At 37.6% G+C, this 18350-nt stretch overlaps 2 protein-coding genes and 1 long non-coding RNA gene across 3 annotated transcripts in view; 1 reads left to right on the top strand and 2 right to left on the bottom strand.

The window, feature by feature from the left end:
- The window catches only part of styxl1 (serine/threonine/tyrosine interacting-like 1), a 119169-nt gene that overhangs the window by 11770 nt on the left and 89049 nt on the right, over window positions 1-18350 (bottom strand). The gene's annotated exons all lie outside the window — the stretch shown is intronic.
- Window positions 910-6074, bottom strand: LOC127528968 (uncharacterized). The gene is made up of 3 exons (XR_007935660.1): window positions 5988-6074; window positions 2716-2830; window positions 910-1055 (listed from the first exon to the last, which is right to left on the bottom strand). It is a non-coding gene; the product is annotated as an uncharacterized LOC127528968 (long non-coding RNA).
- On the top strand, window positions 6258-17351 carry LOC114655720 (malate dehydrogenase 2, NAD (mitochondrial)). The gene is made up of 9 exons (XM_028806912.2): window positions 6258-6442; window positions 7338-7506; window positions 7754-7837; window positions 8852-8961; window positions 10273-10398; window positions 12129-12206; window positions 12590-12689; window positions 16061-16212; window positions 16905-17351. The coding sequence occupies exons 1-9, from the start codon at window positions 6380-6382 to the stop codon at window positions 17034-17036; spliced, it is 1014 nt and encodes a 337-aa protein (XP_028662745.1). The 5' UTR covers window positions 6258-6379; the 3' UTR covers window positions 17037-17351.

Genomic DNA, 18350 nt, shown 5'->3' with positions numbered 1-18350 from the left:
GAAGTCATCTTCCTAAATCACATGTTCATGGCTAACAAGATTATGTAATCCCAGCAATATTTAGTAATGGAATTTCTTATGAAAGATGAAATACTTTTTCCTTCTGTTCACACATTACTTCAATGTGCATGGAGATACCTACATAGGTGCCAGTACTGCCACACTTTGGATAAAGCACTTGGAAGACTGGAACACAATCAGCTCCATAGTGGTTATCATGAAACATCCCCAAAAAAAACACAACAAAAGAAAAAAATAAAAAACAAAACAGACGCGCTCATCAGAGACAATCAGCCGGCAACAAACGGAGAGATGGCAGTGGAGAATTAAGTGAGATGCCATTCAGTCTGTTGCTTCTGCAATTCTACTGCTAGGGAATCTTCAATCTTATGGAACAACAATTCAGCAGTTGAGGTAGGCAAATAGTTGAGAAGTAAACAAAAGTACTTTTTTTGTGTAGTAATATCCTGTTCAACACAATTATTTAATATTTTTCTTACAGCTAAATTTTATATAGTATAATGCAGCATGTGATAGCTAAATGTGGACTTTTTTGGCATTGTTTGCAAGTAAAAAATACAGTTTTAGGTTGACTTACTTAAAAAAAAAATTCAAAGATTACCTGAACTCAAAATGAGGTTTATTGGAAGTGCAGTACCATTGTGAAGATCAAGAAAATCAGCGACTTTCCACTAATTAGCTCAATGCCATTAACGTGAAGTGGTGAAAGATACTAAAAGTGCTTATTAGCCCAATTCAAAAATCCACTTGTTTAGCTAAACAATTTTTATTCCACTTTAATTACTTACATTTCATAAAGAGTATACAGCTGCTTAGGGCACAAAGCTGCTTAGAATAACTTGAATTCATGCTTTAAGTATTGCTTTTGTAGTGACGGTACTGGCCTGTCAGAATGCATGTAGGCGTCGTCTCCTATCTGGCTTTGCCCGTAATGTCAGTATACAACAAGCTAAAATAAAAAGAAATGCTTGCCTTTTTAGATCTTTGAGCTGTAATGATATGATCTCGTTCGTATTCTTCCTTTATACGTGCATCTGCAAGGAAATAAAAATGCGTTTTTCAGATCATTAGATATTTTTATTACTTAACATTTACTCTTACATCTAAACTAAATTTTCACTCTAAAATACAATACTAATGGCATTATCTTCTGAAATTTTTGTACCACTGAACAACTAATTTGCTTCATAAAATAGCACTTATAAAATACGAGGGACATTCAAAAAGTTTCTGCACATTTTTTTAACTCTATTTATTAAGAAGTTCAAAAACAAATTGCATTACTTTTCTACATAGTCACTTTACTTTGCGATGCAATTTTCCCAGCGTCGTAGCAACTTTCTAATGCCCAATTACTACTCCTCACGTTTTTAATGTTTCCAACGAATATATAAAAGTGCAGAAACTTTTTGAATGTCCCTCGTATATAACCACATACCTGCGGAAATAAATAAAACATTTATAAACTACACCTAGGTCAATAAAAATAAGAAAGTCAAGTCAAGTCAAGTTGGGGAGCATGCACTGGTACAGTGTGTTGCCGCACCCACTACACGATAAAACAGCTCGGGATCCTGGTTGGCAACCCCCCAGGCAGACACGTGGTCCAGTCCCACTCTCTGGAAATGACCCTCTATCTGCCGCAGCCAGGTGTTACGTGGGCGACTCCTTGGCCTGGTCCAGCCACTCGGGTCCCCAACAATGAGGATCTTACGAGCTGGATCACCCTCAGGGAAACGCGCCACACGGCTATAGTGCCGTAACTGACGCTCCCTCACAATACCGGTGATGTGCCTCATTCGGGACTTCATGAGCAACCACTCCTTTGACACAAAGTCAAACCAATGGTACCCAAGGATTTTCCAGAGAGACACAGCACCAAAGGAGTCCAGTCTTCGTCTCAGGTCACTGAATAGCGTCCATGTCTCGCAACCATATAGCAAGACAGGAAGCACCAGGACTCTAAAGACTTGGACCTTTGTCCTTTTGCATAGATATCGGGAGTGCCACACACCCGTTTCCAGTGACCTCATGACCCCCCATGCTCTCCCAATCCATCTACTGACTTCATATGAAGAGTCACCAGAGACATGAATGTCACTGCCAAGGTAAGTAAACCTCTCAACAAGGTCGGCACTCTCTCCGCAAACAGACACACTGCTGATGGCTGTGCCCAAGAGGCCATTAAAGGCCTGGATCTTGGTTTTTAACCAGGACACTCATAAGCGCAGACACTCAGACTCCTCACTCAGTCTCTTGAGCTCCCTGATCAGAGCCTCCATTGACTCTGCGAAGATCACAGCATTGTCAGCAAAGTCAAGATCCGTGAATCTTTCTTGACCAACAGATGCCCCACAGCTGCTGGACCCCACGACCTTGCCCAACACCCAGTCCATACAAGCATTGAACAGAGTAGGAGCAACAACACACCCCTGATGAACCCCAGAAATAAAAATAAAATAATAAAATAAAAATAACCCTGTAAATAAATTATACATTTGTGTCAAACTATAAATTCATAAATTAACAGAAAACTCTGCACATAATCAGATGCACATTTAATATAAACCATTCACGTACACCTTTCTATACTGAAACAAACTTAAAAAAAAAATCAGATTCTGCTTTAGGAAATAAGAAATAAGTCTTCTGTTATGGGACCCATCAGCAGACATTAGAGCACGAGGTACTCACCAAGTAAGCACAGATAAGTGGGATCCGCTAGCCTGGTAAGTGTTGTGTACTGGTTTAGAATATTGTACAGCTCTGTTGGCTCACATAAAACCATTCCAGCCATATTGTATTAGACCTAGTAAAAAAAATTATAAAAATTAAGAAACAAGAGCTAAAGGAAGAGATATTAACATTATCACAAGATAAGTTTGATAAAATACCATCTGCACTTCAATGTCGATATTTTTTATAAACAAAACTTTATATCAAAATACAACCCAATCAAACAAATAAGAATGACACACATACGTATGCTTTAAAAGCAATCCATAATGAACTGAACATTCAACCTCCACTTGACAACACAGTGCAGGCGGACAGACAGCTGCATTGAAAATAGTGCTTTGTATATAATAAAACAGCAAGTAGAATAAAAATCTTAAACATGGACCCACAGCATTTCACTTTAGAATAACATTAATATGTTCTTGCCGAGTTCTGAAAAAGTCTGGAACAGATCCTCATAAAGAGAGCTTGTTTTTTTTCATATCAAGATAATACAGCACATCGTTTTCCCACTGAGGTGTATTAGGATTCTTCCAGTTAATCAAAATAAATCATTGTCCAAGTAATGTGGGATACAATATTGCAGTACATCTTAATTCGTAATACATTTTTAACACATCTGTTATAAGGACAAATACTGTTATTAAGACGTGATGTTAAATTCCACTCTGTGTAACACCTATACAAAGCTTTTTGCCCAAAATGTGTGGCAGGACAGTCCTAAAGCACGTGACCTAGCGACGCAGGCACTTTAGATCTTTACTCACAGGTTGGATCTTGACCTGGGCACATTTAAGACAACTTTACACAAGACATGTGTGATCAATGAATAATTTTTGTCTGAATTGTAGTGTGCTTGGTGCATATTGAACTAGAATGTATTTTATGAGTGGCAGAATAATATTCTTTTCTAAAAGTTTAATTGTAAAATCCCCTTCCCATTGTTCCACAATATCAATAAAAGATGAATCCTTGAAATGCTTTATGTACTCTGGAAATGCTGTATGAATCATCGACCATGCTAGACAGTATCACCACAGGAATAGATACAGGTTACTGGGTAAGCTGCTTTTAATAATGTGTTTTTAATTTCTATATAGAGGAATAAAAGTGGTATAGGTCATGGAATAAATTTGAAGCTTAATTGTTGAAAACATACATATACATTATCAATATGGAGATCTTTTAGTGTTGTAGTCCCCAGCTTCTTCTAGAGCTGGATCACTGCATAGGTTAAAGAAGGCTGAAATAAGTGATTATTATGATAAGAGAGCCTTTTCCTTAAAGTAAATCCTGCACTGATTCCATATCTTTGGTAGACCAAAGGATTGTTGCCAGACTGAAGATAATTAGTGTTGACTGGAGCATTGAGGTTAGCATAGGATTTCTTTTCTATTGCAAACCAAGAAATATTTTATTGGATGAATATTTACAGTACAGTAATAAAATTGAAAGGTAGGTATGGTTAACAGCTTTAACAGAATATTTAAAATAACATATTTCCCCTTTCTGGACATGCTTTTCAGTGTAAAGTTTCAGGAAACCAGACTGTATCTCTGTTGCAGCTGAACAAAGACCACACCAACTCCGAACCAGGTGTCTGTGTGGTACACTCATGTATACTAGGCCAATTTAGAGCCATCCATGAACCTGAAAACATACCCAGTTGGAAGTCCAAGTGTGTCAAGAAAGCAACACCACTTGCTGCAGCAGCACTGTTCCGCTTACTTGTACTACTATATTGATATGAAAATATTTTACTTTCTCAATAGGATCACATTTTCTACAGTTACACTAATAGCAATGAGACTATTAGAATTATTTAACATGGCAAACTTTTATGTGGCAATATGACAGTCCTATCGCTGTCTCATCCACTCAGGCCTTTGATTTGAATCTAAATGGAGTGTGCATGTTCATCATGTGGGATTCTGTTAGGTATGGAGGCATTCTGCCAGAATTATGACTTATAAGTAAATTAGTATTGAATCAGGGTTGTTCTTTGCCTTATCCTTGAAGGATCAGATTCTTCCCAAACCTAAGAAGGAAACATCCATCCATCCATCCATTTTCCAACCCGCTGAATCCGAACACAGGGTCACGGGGGTCTGCTGGAGCCAATCCCAGCCAACACAGGGCACAAGGCAGGAACCAATCCCGGGCAGCGTGCCAGCCCACCGCAGGACACACACAAACACACCCACACACCAAGCACACACTAGGGCCAATTTAGAATCACCAGTCCACCTAACCTGCATGTCTTTGGACTGTGGGAGGAAACCGGAGCACCCGGAGGAAACCCACGCAGACACGGGGAGAACATGCAAACTCCACGCAGGGAGGACCCAGGAAGCGAACCCGGGTCTCCTAACTGCAAAGCAGCAGCGCTACCACTGCGCCACCCCAAGAAGGAAACAGTGGGTAGGAAATTGATCATCCACAGAGTAAAATCAATATTGCTGTATATTGTAAGACTACCCACCGTAGATTGAAATTAAATAAGACATCAGGGTGGTTCTGTGGTAGGAGCAATGCCTTAAGATATAATTAAAGCACATTTATTTTATATAGCAACTTCCCAAGGTGAATACATTTCAGTGCTTTATAAAAAGAGCTTATTTGGTTAAATATATATATTTTTACAGTTAAAAAACAGACGTGAACTTACTTTTTCATGGTGCCCTCATGGGTCACAAAAATACATTAACTGATTTAAACGTGTTTTTCCAACACCTTAGCTACAAACGTCTATTATTCAAGACCAAAAACTCGTTTTAGAGCTAAAAGCAATTTCTTGCAATCTCACGAGCCTTATCTATTGTCATTAACCCTCATTGTAGTAAGGAAGGGTATCGCTAGTTAGTACCGCTGGTGCAGTGCAGTAATATCAGAAACGCAACGACAAAATTAAAAGACACCTATTGAATCCGACTAAATAATACACATATTGTTTAGACAGCTAAACTGTATTGTTTCAGCTGTTTATAGTGCTATGACCTACGCCTTTGAGAGAATATGACAGTCTATTTGGATGGCAGCCAAATAAACAAGTTACCTTATCAATCAAATGAACTGCGATACCTAATACACTGTTTTCCAGTCGATAAAACAAGCATTCAGCGCATCTCACCTTGTGAATAAATATTGATTCCAACTTCTATTTGGCAATACATCGAGCTAACAATAAAGTTTAAGTTTTAAACTTGAAATTAAGCGAAAAAACGAACCTTTTTTATTTTAGATTTAACTGTTGCCAGGGACGCTTTCCATATCCAGGCTCTGACGTCTAATTTCCGTACCTAGTATTTCTTGACTGGCGAGCTTCCAGCCAATCCAGGCAGTGTCGCTTAATATAACGTCAAGTTAGCAGTGACGCACGAGTTTGTCGGTGTGGAACACTGATTGACGTGGAAGTTACCCAATAAAAACATAGGTTTTCTGTTAACACCAAATAAAATAACGAATTCGTGAATGTAGGCGGGGTTTATTGTAGCAAGTCCTGTAACACCAAATGTTTGATTGACTTGGCAGGATTTGGGGCTAAAGGACGTAGGAGTCACTCCGCGGGGCAGGAAACGCGAGTTGAGTTTTAGGGTTTTAAATAAAAAAATAGTGCACGATGTTTTCTCGAATTGCTAGACCTGCCCTTTTTCTCAGTAGAAGCTTCTCCACGTCCGCACAGGTAAGTGACGATGTCACCTTCATAGTGGTATCACTGGTCGCCGGTGTTTGGAGAGGTGTGTGTTTGAAGAGTAACAAGTTATGCAATTTTGCCGTCTGAAATGATGAATGTTACCAGTCCAGAGTAGTCTCCAGTAGAGAGAGCTGTAATACTACGGTCGGAAGACGAGTTTGGCTGCTGTATAAAGCAGGATGTCAATGGGCCTCATGGTTGATCCAGTCAAATGAAAGGCAATGTGCCGGGGTCTTAGCTTCTAGCTGAAAACCAAGTATTACTGTAAGAGACGGATAGGTATGAAATAATGTACCTCATCAGTGCTCAGTCGCATCTAACCAGCAATTTTAACCTTTAAAACCGTAGGTGTATGTTGTTGCCATGTGGGGCGCCAAGTGAGGTCATGACCTGATATCGTAGTGAATTCCTTGTGCCAATTTTAACTTGTTTGTTTGCCAAAATCTAGATTCCATTGAACTTGTCTTAAGAGTTTTCATGGGTGTTTGACGTTGTAAGCTGCTGAACAGTTCGAAACCTACTGGCCCTGTATCGAATAAAAGTTACTCGTGTATTATGATCATACCGTACATCCTTAAATGGGATTTCCAATGTTGCATGGGTTATAGGCTTTCCAATTTAGCCTTTTCGCTGTTTAGATTTTTTTGGAAATTGTCCACAGTTTAGTGAAACCCACCTAAGTAATTATGAAAGAAAAAAAATAGCCTTGTCAGAAATATGCCTCTGCAGAAGTATTATTTCTTCCTGGCTTAAGAAATGTGACATCACTAGTTTTCATAATGTCGAAGATGAAACTACAGCTTTACATAATTTAGCAGAGCTTCTGATGGGTGAAGTTTACCTGCTTAATGCTTTATATCCCTTTATGATTTTCTCTTTACAGAAAGATGCAAAAGTAGCAGTTCTAGGGGCATCTGGTGGTATTGGTCAGCCTCTTTCCTTACTGCTGAAGAACAGCCCACTGGTGAGCCAACTGTCTCTATATGATATTGCGCACACCCCTGGTGTAGCTGCAGACCTTAGTCACATCGAGACAAGAGCACATGTTACAGGTAAGAAAAGGGATTTTGATATACTGTACACTGGAATGAGTGAGCTGTTACTGTGGAAAATCATGTTTTCTAATTAAAAAAAAAAAAAAAAACAAAACTTGTGGACTTTCATAGGCTATTTACATCAAAAGCCTTGCCCTCATTTTTTTTTTTTTTTTTTTTGTGCTTATGTGGTCTGTGCTTTTACAGTAAATGGAATGGCAATCAACTACATTTTTTTTTCCATGCACTGTCTTTCATTTTGCAGGCTATATTGGTCCTGAACAGCTGGGTGATGCCTTGAAAGGCTGTGAGGTGGTTGTGATTCCTGCAGGTGTCCCAAGAAAACCAGGTGAGCACGTGTCAAGCTTATTTTGCATGCAGCATAAATTAGTAAGAATTTTGGTCAAAGCCAAAGTTTCTTTAAGTGTCATACCTGCCTCCTCTTGAATTTTATTATAGTAAATTGTATCTTTCTCTCTCAGTAGTTATTGTTCAGTGCATAGTTTCATCTACATTCTTAATATTCAGTATAAAATATATATATATTTTTGTGAATTTCCCCTTGGGATTAATAAAGTATATCTATCTATCTATCTATCTATCTATCTATCTATCTATCTATCTATCTATCTATCTATCTATCTATCTAAACTGGTATTGAAATAACAGTCTCACTCGTCATATGTTGTATACGATGTTGTATACGTTTTTTGAAGGTTTTACCATTCAAAACTGCAGGTGATATAGTGTTACAGAAAGCTTGCATTACTTCATACCATTTTGGCATTTAAGATGTTTTTTTTGAGTGACACCTTCCTTTCAGCAGGATTTGTTAGCAGAGAGCCCAGTTTTTGATGTGTGCTGTTATTTTTCTAGCATAGGGTGTCATTCTAGTATTATGAGGCTTCTCAGGACTGTGATTTAATGTACAACACAGGATACAAAGTATTTGTTTTAAAAGAAATGTATCATACATGCCATTGTTCTCCTCCAAGACTGATGGACCTTTCCCAGGCTACAAGTTAGTAAGTCATTTTATTTTGCCAATTGCAACAGAACAGATTAAAAAAAAATAAAAAATGTTGTACTGGATGTTTGTTCATTTCTCTGTGTGTATTGTAATGGAAATTATGGTTTCCCTTAATACCTGCTGGCACTTCTGGACTAGACACATAAGTAACTAGTTATATAGCACAGATGTCTCTGCATAGTTGTAAATCAGTACATCCAAATTAGTTGACTGTGATGTATTATAAAGTATTAAATCTCCCAGACCTTCCTTTTTAAAATGCACTTGTATTTCTCAAATTGCTTTGTAATATAAGATCATCTATATTGATTCTGTCTATGTCTAATTTTTTAGGAATGACCCGTGATGACCTTTTCAACACCAATGCCACTATTGTGGCCAACCTGTCTGATGCCTGTGCTCGTCACTGCCCAGAAGCAATGATCTGTATTATTTCCAACCCGGTTAGTAGCTTGGAAGTATGAATGAGGGTGTGTGTGTGTTCAATATCCAGACAACTCTTCATTCTCTGGGGGAGGATCAACTAGCATGCAGGTTAACTGAGATGACTTTTGTTTTTAAGTACAGGAGCTAAACAGTGCTAACACATCCTATGTTTCACAGTATGGCAAGTAGCTTGCAATATTTGCACTGGCGTTTCTCATTCTGAAATTGTTATAAGCAAATATGACCTGTGGTGTTCAACCTTTACAAGTTTAAAGTGTGAAGTTGTAAAAACCAAAAAATGTATATGCAATATGGACCATTAAAAATAAAGCAATGAGTAAGGAAATCATTTTTGTATTAAAAACAAATTCCTAAGCAGTCAGGAATCAAAAACCTATGAAGAATCTCTTCAACAGTCTTGATAAGGTAGTACCCCTTTGGCTTTTATAGTAGTAGTCACAGAAAGTGTCGGGCTTAATGTGCACTAAATTTAAAATTTTTATTTGAAAATCTTGTAATAGAAGGTACTTTTGATCCATCTTCTAGCAGTTTGATGAGATTTGAGCAACCTCATGAGATATGCAAAGCCTATATCAGAAAGATTGTCTAAAAAAAGTAATCGCCAAATGAAATGTACAATTCATCTTAACACTGGCACCAAATGTAATTGCCTACTTACTAATGGGTAAGTGATGGGATGTTGGATTTAATTCGATTAAATGTAGCCTTGCATGTCTGTAAAACCAATAAAATTGTTAATATTAATACTTACCAAAAGTATGGTGTTCTGATAGTGAACAGCATTTCCTGGGATATAAAGGTCCTCTTTTCTTTACTAGATAAATGTTGAAATTAGCTGCAAGTATCAGTGGAGTTGTTATAACATTCTACTAAAGTAATTACACCTTCATACCTACTTGCATTTGTCAGACTTCCAAGAAACAATTTCACTTTACTCTGTATGTCTTACAATAATATGTAGATGAGCAAAGATATTTTAAAAGAATGACTCAAAATGATAAGCCTGGTCAAAAGATTGACAGCTAGATCTTGGATTTTCCCATAGTGCGTGTTACTTATGTTCTAAAATGCATTCCAAAACCAGTGTATTATGGATATGATTAACTTGTTGTCCTCCAAAGCATTTCAAAGTGATCTGCCGGCTGACACACTGGTTCAGCAGATTAAGATGTAGCTGCTTGTTTTCAAATTTTCCAGTTAGTGTGTATGCATTTTGAAGAGCAGATTGTTTCCTGTCTCATAATGTAGTTTGCTTAGGTGCTGTATTTTTAAGATTCCTTAATAATGTCATTCTTACATCCTTTCAGGTGAATTCAACCATTCCAATTACATCGGAGGTTTTCAAAAAGCATGGCGTATACAACCCCAACCGAATCTTTGGCGTGACCACACTGGACATTGTTAGAGCAAACACCTTTGTCGCAGACCTGAAAGTAAGCATGTGGCTTTTTAGAATTTAATGTTACATAGCAAATTTAGCTATACTTTAAATTTTGGCAACAAGCAAGAGCTATCAGTCAGCATTTTCATTTTGCTTATGCTTGTAGTCTGTTTTGTTTAAACTAAATATAATGTTCTGTACGTATAAAAATGCGATCTATGATCAGTCAGACCCCAAGGCTAATAATTACAGTTTTACAGCATGGAAAGATCCCATAATTGAATAGTTTATTGGCAGAATGTGGAAGAGATTATTTGCTTTTAAAGGTATTTACAACATGTGTTTCCAAATGGAGTGACTTAGATGGTGTGAGCATTAGTGTAGAAATAATACAAGTAGAAAGTTATGTCCAGAATAACCTTACTACTCTTTAGAGAGACAGCAGTAGTACCTTTCATGTAAAATCCATTTGGATGTATCATGAGCCTGGCCCCTGATATAAGTGATATAAAGAGAAAGCATGACCTCTAGCAAAAATAGATTTGTATTGATGCCAAATGCTTTAATGTCACATGCTGTTTCGTTAAGGTAAGGGAGCTATGTTTAATTTGGCTGGTTGCTAAGTCTGTTACTCAGATACATGTATATTTTTAAAACCATACATTTTATAGTCTTAAAGAGCAAAAATTCCACCACAGTCTAAAAATTTTAGCCTGAATTATATGTAGATTGGATATTCTTTACTTTAACCAGAGACGGCACTACATTGACACCGCATGTCCTAGTAGTTTTATCTTGCAATTGTTTCTTCTTCTGCAGCTTGCATTACTTGAATTGTCCTGGGTGGATACTTAATTGTTAGTTGAATGGTACCTTACTACTAAAGGGTAAAACAAATCTGTAATTTGTGCCCTGATGACCTCCCCAATCACATAAATGTCGCTTCAGATTCACTTTTCACCAAATTGGAACAGTGTATAAAGAAAAATTGTGCTGTATATACCTAGGTTTCCGTTTATGAAACATGTCACCACTTCTAAAACTTTTGTAAATAATATTTTTGTATACTTTCAGATACTAAATACTGAAAAAGTCTGTTCATGTAATGTTCATATTTATAATATCCACTTAGAAATTCAATCTTACTTGAAGTCCAGAATTTCCTGAGTTTGAATTCTTTTATATTCTTGAAGCAGCATACTAAATAATATGATGTAATGAAATGTAAGTTAAAAGTCTCTAGTTAGGATGATACTCATTGCATTTTATTGGTAACTTGAAAGAAATATTAAAATATCCTCTGCACCATGAGGCACTTGAGTTTGTGCCATACCTTTTTTTTTTTCACTAAAATAATTCAGTGTTGCAATCCAAAATTCAGATTAACAGTATTAACCGATTTTATTTTTCACATGGCCCAAAAAAATGGTAAAGTAAAGGTGACTGTGTGAAATTAGCCTCATTAATAAATTTTATTATAATATGTACATACAGTACCATTATATGTAATTACATAGAAATGTTGTACAAAAAGCATTTAGCACTGTTTTGTGTAATCTAATTTGAGATCTATGTATAGTGTCAAACTTAAAGGTTTCATTCAGCCAAAGGCAAGATGAAGATTTGTTTCAAAATAATAAGTAATAATAGGATTACTGTAGGAGTCTGCTTATTTTATTAAAACAAGCATTTTTCTAAACTAATCATGCCAGGGGTTTTTAAGATGTTTGGGAGTTTTATATTTTAAATATAAAAAGCATATGTATTGTCCTTCCATTGCAGGGTCTTGACCCAGCTCGAGTGAATGTACCTGTGGTTGGTGGGCATGCAGGGAAGACCATCATCCCACTGATTTCCCAGGTGAGTAGTTAGTAGACTCCCTGCTCAATATTTTCATATTCTGATATGTAAACTTGTTGCTTTATGCTAATAGATGTGCTGTAACTACAGTGATCTAAAGTGACCCCCAGTCCAGTATCCTTTCATTTTGGCCTCTTTTTTTAATTTGTTTTTCTAAATTTTTGTTCTAAGGCATGCTTTTAGTTTTGCAGCTCAGAGTTTGACTCGGCCACTGTACTTGGTTTGACATAATAGTCATTGGTCATAAAGATCTCATCATTAGACTTTATTGTACATGTTAAAAGATAATCTTATGACCAGCACTACAGATAACCCAATGAGGTAATTGTTGATTTTCCATATTCATACAGCTAACAAATTAATTGAATACTTTTGGTTTTAAGTGCACTCCAAAAGTTGAATTTCCTCAAGATGCATTAGAAGCTTTAACAAACAGAATCCAGGAAGCTGGAACAGAAGTAGTGAAGGCCAAGGCTGGAGCAGGTCAGTGCAATTGGAAAACCTTTTGCAGGGATTATTTTTTTGGGGGGATTGTTTGGGGTGAGTGATTCCTACACTGGATATTTTTGGTGTGTTTATACATTATAAATAAATATGTTATAATTAATTATGGAAACAGTGGCCAGCCTTGATAAACACAAGTTAACAGGTTTTAAAATAAATTGGAGCAAACATGGCCAGTGGAGCTGTTAGAGCAGAAGTGTACATGACAGGCAAGACAAGGATTCGGTGGTCCAGAGCTACATGAAAACCCATGTTAAGTGGTTCTTGCAAAGGTTCACCCATGGATTTTTTTTTTTTTTTGTGCAGTGCAGAAAAGTGCATAGTTTAATACGGTTGTAATTGACAGATTTTCATTCCATTAACATAATGAAACACCTGTTAGTCTTCAGCACTTGATCCTGTTTCCCTTTCCATGAATACTGAAATGGCATTTGGGAATTTAGTTAACCATTTCAAGCAAAACATTCTATGTATTTATAATCGTGAACATATGAAGTTATAATACAGATCTCACAATACTACTGTAGAAGAATATTATAATGTATCAATTCTTGATTTAGCAAAATTCATCTGAATGACAAGAAGTGCTTCCTGTTTGTCATTAATTTATCAGTCTTTAAAGTGCTTCAGATATTTTAATGGTACACAATGGGATACATTAAAAATGTGTTAATTTATCAGAGTAGAGATTAAAAAAGAAAGTAGAAGTGCTCGGAAAAATACTCCAGTAGTGGTAAACCGCAGCCCCAACCTCCCCTTCCTTCAGACCTTGCTGCAGATATTGCCCAGAGTCTCCTGTCACCCTCTTGGCCGTGTTTTAATTGGCTCTAAACCATTTTCCATTTCTGTGGCAAGTGATGTCATGACAGACCTTCAAGTACAATTCATTGTGTAGGGAACTGCATTATTCATTTTCAGTATCACTTTACTATTCCTTTTACACAGAACTTCACAGATCACATCAAGAGTGTGAAATTTACTGTGCATTCATTATGATTACTTCGGTTGTATTGTAGCTTAACTGAAGTTCCAATAATTCTGTATCTGTCTTCTGGCAGCATGGTGTTATAATGGGTTGCACTGCTGCCACGCAAGAGTCTGTCCCAGGGTTGAGTCCCATACCTGGACGTTGTCAGTGTGGAGTTTGCACACTGTAAAAATTACACTGTTCTCCTCATGTCTGTATGGATTTTCCTAGGCCTCTTCCAGCTTGTATCCCACATCAATTGGTTTGTTTAATTGGTGATTCCAAATTGAGCTGAAGATGAATTTGGTTGTGTGCGTGAGTAGGCCCTATGATGGTCTGGTGCCTTATACAGGGCTGTCAAAAGTAAACTGCATCCTCTTGTAATCCTGAAATGGGTTACGCTTATCTGGGTAAGCAATTGTAAGTCTCTTTATTTAAAAGAAAATCTCTTCAGCTTCTCCCACTCCCATAATGGATGTGAATACAAAATGAGGCAAAAAGTATTATATTGCACAATATCACATGATGACATTACAGTAAAATCAGTACATGTATTGTGTGATTTACTGCAAATTACTTATTGTTGCCTTAAAATAACTTTTTCTTTTTTCACGTGAGTGCTCACACTACATACTTGACTTTTGCATGGCCTCTTCTGAATAAGAAGGCTTTACAGAACAGAATTTTGGCCAGTTGTTTTTGTAGTGTTCTTTTCAAATGAAAATGTTATTTACAGAATTTCATAAAAACATATTCACTCTGTTTGGCACACTCAGAGAAATGTGTCTCTTTACAGTATAATAATAATAATAATAATTCATTACCTTTATATAGCGCTTTAGCTCTTCCATTGTCAGCTGATCACTGGATGAAGCTTTAGAGCTGGGATGTTCAACTGAATTTATATTCTTTATAATCTGGTATAACATCTTGAAAGGTTATTCAAATTAACAATTAGAATTTGCAGTCATGTTGGAGGCACCGTTGCCTCAGGAAGTGGACTGATGTGTTTCTCAAACACTAGTGGAGGTCTGTATAGCACTGCTTACATCTCATGATAAAGAAAGCCTCTTCCATTAGTAGCAGAAGTGGAAAACTCCAGCCTGTAGACTCGAAGCCTTTCTGCTTCATGTCTCTCTTCCTAGCTGTGACACTGCATAGAAGATGCATATGTTAATGTGGTTGTATGGCCAGAGAAACTGCAGTTTAGGTGGTATTTAGCCATGGAGAGCACTGTCATGAAGTACTCTCTGCAGTATTTAGGCTGCCTTTACATTTACAGTAATTAGCTTGTATCTGTCTTAATTATTAAAGTTGTTACGCTCTTCAGTTTTCATTTAACAACAAGCAAAATACTCATATTTGAGCTTTCAAATATTTGAGTACTTTTCTATTATCGTGACGCAAATCGGTTGGGTGCTCCCTCCTCACCCAGCGTGTCGAACAAACGTTTGTCGATTTCGACGCATAGTCCCTCGCCTCCAATTTGTGTCCTCTCGCAAACGACTGACGTCCCACGCACAAACTTCCCACATGTAGTTGTTCCAGTCAACTATTCTTCCCTTCATCATGTCTAATTGGTTTTCTCACCATTTCACTCACATTCGCTCCTCACAGCACGAATAAATGAACCAAACCACAGTCATGAATGGTAATCGGGAATTCTCCAGCCAGTTTCCTTGTCGGATGGTTACACTTGTGTGGCAAGTTTTCCTGGAGCACCTCCACTTTACCCGGTTGGAGAAATATAATTTCATAGGGTGGTTTCGGGGACACTGCCTTTTTATAGGAAGAATACCTGTGTCCTGAAGAAAGGACACTGATGTCTCCTCGCTGGTTGGTAGTTCCTTAATTTTCTTTGTTCCAGGCATAACGCAAAAAGATTAGTGGCAAGGAATTGAGTGTCAACATGGGGTGCTGCGCATGCGTGACTCTCAGTTGAAGGCAGTGGGGGCAGTGGCCCCACCGATTTTCGTCACGATAATAGAAAAGTACCAATATTTGTTGTTAGATGGTGAAAGTGAGCTTAGGTCAGTATGGTTGTTCGAAGTGTATAAACTCGGCAGCAGTGAAAAAGGAGGAGTAAACAGCTAACCGGATTATAGACCTGGGGGGCAGGGTGTTGTCTTGGGAGTATTGCAGCGACTACGGTTGTAATGCTTCATTCGACTCGTGATTCAGCTGGATTCATGATTTGATTCAAGATGGTTTTTCAGAGGTGCAGGTAAATGTTTTCCATTTAAAGTCTTGATTGCTGGCCTTGAGCAGTGTTTTGGTGTATTAAGCGTACGCAGACCTTTGGCTTTGTGTGCTTACATATGGCTTTCCTGATGTTGCCAGTGTTTATGTTCATTCTAACATGTAGTTTTCCCTCCTCTGTCAGGATCTGCCACCTTGTCTATGGCCTATGCTGGAGCACGGTTTGTCTTCTCCTTACTGGATGCAATGAATGGAAAAGAAGGAGTGGTGGAGTGTTCATTTGTGAGATCAGAAGAAACGGAATCTCCTTACTTCTCTACACCTCTCCTGCTTGGGGTATGTCACATTGATGCTTACTGCTGTGTGTTAGAGACTGAAGAATGTGCTGTGCAGTCCCAGATGTGATCCTTTTGTGATTTGGTTTTGCTGCCTTTACTAATTTCAGTGATTGTGCCGTCTTTTAAAGAATTTACAGAACAAAAGACAACCTCTGACAAGCATGTAGTTGCTTAATGATACAAAGCGCACTTCGCAGATTTATGCTTGTGATTTGCAGAGAGCCCTCTGCATTGATTAAACCCCAAGTATACATTTACTGGGATTCATGTTTTAATTGTGATGCTCTTAAAGGTAAAAATGGAAAGCTATCAGCAGCAAATAGAAAACCAATACATATCGTATATGAACTGTTAGTGAATTGGAAGGTCTGGGGTTTGATGGTATGGCAGTGGAAACTAGAACAGTGTGTGCCTGGCGTGCGTGGGATTCTGTAATGTAATGCAGACCTTGTTACCCTTTTTAAGAATTTCTGCTTTATTTACGCTGCTCTTCCTGTGGTTCAGCTGTCTGTTGATACCAATTGGCGCTGCACATTCTGTTCTTGTGTTTGCCCAGTTATGACTTTCCTTCAAGTCATAGAGAAAATTGAATCCTTTTGCACCACACGAAGAGCATTGTACATGTACTGTTGCAAATTTATTGTATTTGTTTAGTAAATAATGTATGTGTGTTTTTTTTCCATTCCCTAGAAAAATGGAATTGAAAAGAACTTGGGACTGGGAAAATTGTCACCATTTGAAGAAAAGTTGGTAGGAGAAGCGATGTCTGAACTGAAGGGCTCCATTAAGAAAGGAGAGGAGTTTGCAAAGAAGGTGAACTAACAGCCACTTCCAAGTGAACAAATCTTTATGGAGGTATTGGGACAATTTTTTTTGTCACATGCCACAGCAAGCAAATTACCACTGACGTCTTGTGTATGCCTGTCAGAACATAAATTATGTCCTTAATAAAAAAAAAAATAAAAAATAAAAAAAAGTGTGGATTGTTCATTGTGAAAGCCCACAGAACTGTGAATATTCTGTGACCCAATAATGCAATAATTTGGATGAGAAAATGGACGGCTGTTCTATTTATTCATAGTCATATTAAGCAGTTGGTCTCTTGTTGTAAGCCTGCCAAGTGTTAAATCAATTTAAATTTAACTGAATTATGTACTTTTCTATTTAAAAAAAAAAAAAAAAAAATGACATGACAAAATCGCACTCGTTTTCACTTTGTTTCCACTGAGCAATCCCCCCTACCTCGGTCAGTTATGTAAAGGGACCAGTCTTGCTTTGTGTACCAAATTTTAAAAGCTTGCACGATGTTAAATAAGAGAGGGTGATATGGCAACTACACCACAGACCTCCAGAAAACTGGGTTAGAGGCCCGGGCCTGGCATTTTCTGTGTTCATGTGAATTTTCATCTGGCAAGTCAAAGACATGCACAGTGCGCTGAATGGTGGCTCTGAAATGTGCCTGTGTGTATCATATTATAGACTGACTCCCTGTCCAGGGCTTCTCTGTGTGACCATAATTAGGATTCAGCACTCTCTTGAAATGGATGGATAACCTAAGGCAGTAAGTGGCAGATATTTTAGGGATTGCTGAGGGTGTTAGCACAGAAATGAGAAAATCTAACTTTTATATTTCAGATTGTATATGTATTTTAATATTTTCGATTCTGTAACCAAAGTGAGTGAAAATACTGAATGCTAGTCTAAGAAAGGCATCTTGAAGCCTTGCATTTAATTACTTAAGTTAGATTCAATTTACATGTATTTGCTTAGCAGATGCTTTTATCCAAGACGACTTACAAAGGAGATCAACATAATCAAGTAAACATCAGTCTTGGGGCTGTTTGGGGAAACAAATGTAACAGGACAAGGATACAAAATTGATCATCACAAATGAAGAGTTCAGAACAAAATACAAGTGAGTTACAATTCCTTGGTTACAAAACCTTTGGCTATCCAGCTATCAGCTATCCCTTAGATGGAAAATCACAAAAAAAGAGGGTCTTCGAAGACCTTGAAGGAGTCAGCAGCTCATTCCATCATTCAGGAGCTTCACTTCAAAAGAGTGGACTGAGATTTGATACTATGCAGAGGTGGTATCACAAAACACTGTTCAACAACAGATCTAACTGGTTGAGA

This window comes from Erpetoichthys calabaricus, chromosome 8 (genome assembly GCF_900747795.2).
Source record: "Erpetoichthys calabaricus chromosome 8, fErpCal1.3, whole genome shotgun sequence".
NCBI lineage: Eukaryota > Metazoa > Chordata > Cladistia > Polypteriformes > Polypteridae > Erpetoichthys > Erpetoichthys calabaricus.
Note: the sequence above shows the minus strand (reverse complement) of the source record. Positions and strands in the feature narration are given on the sequence as shown.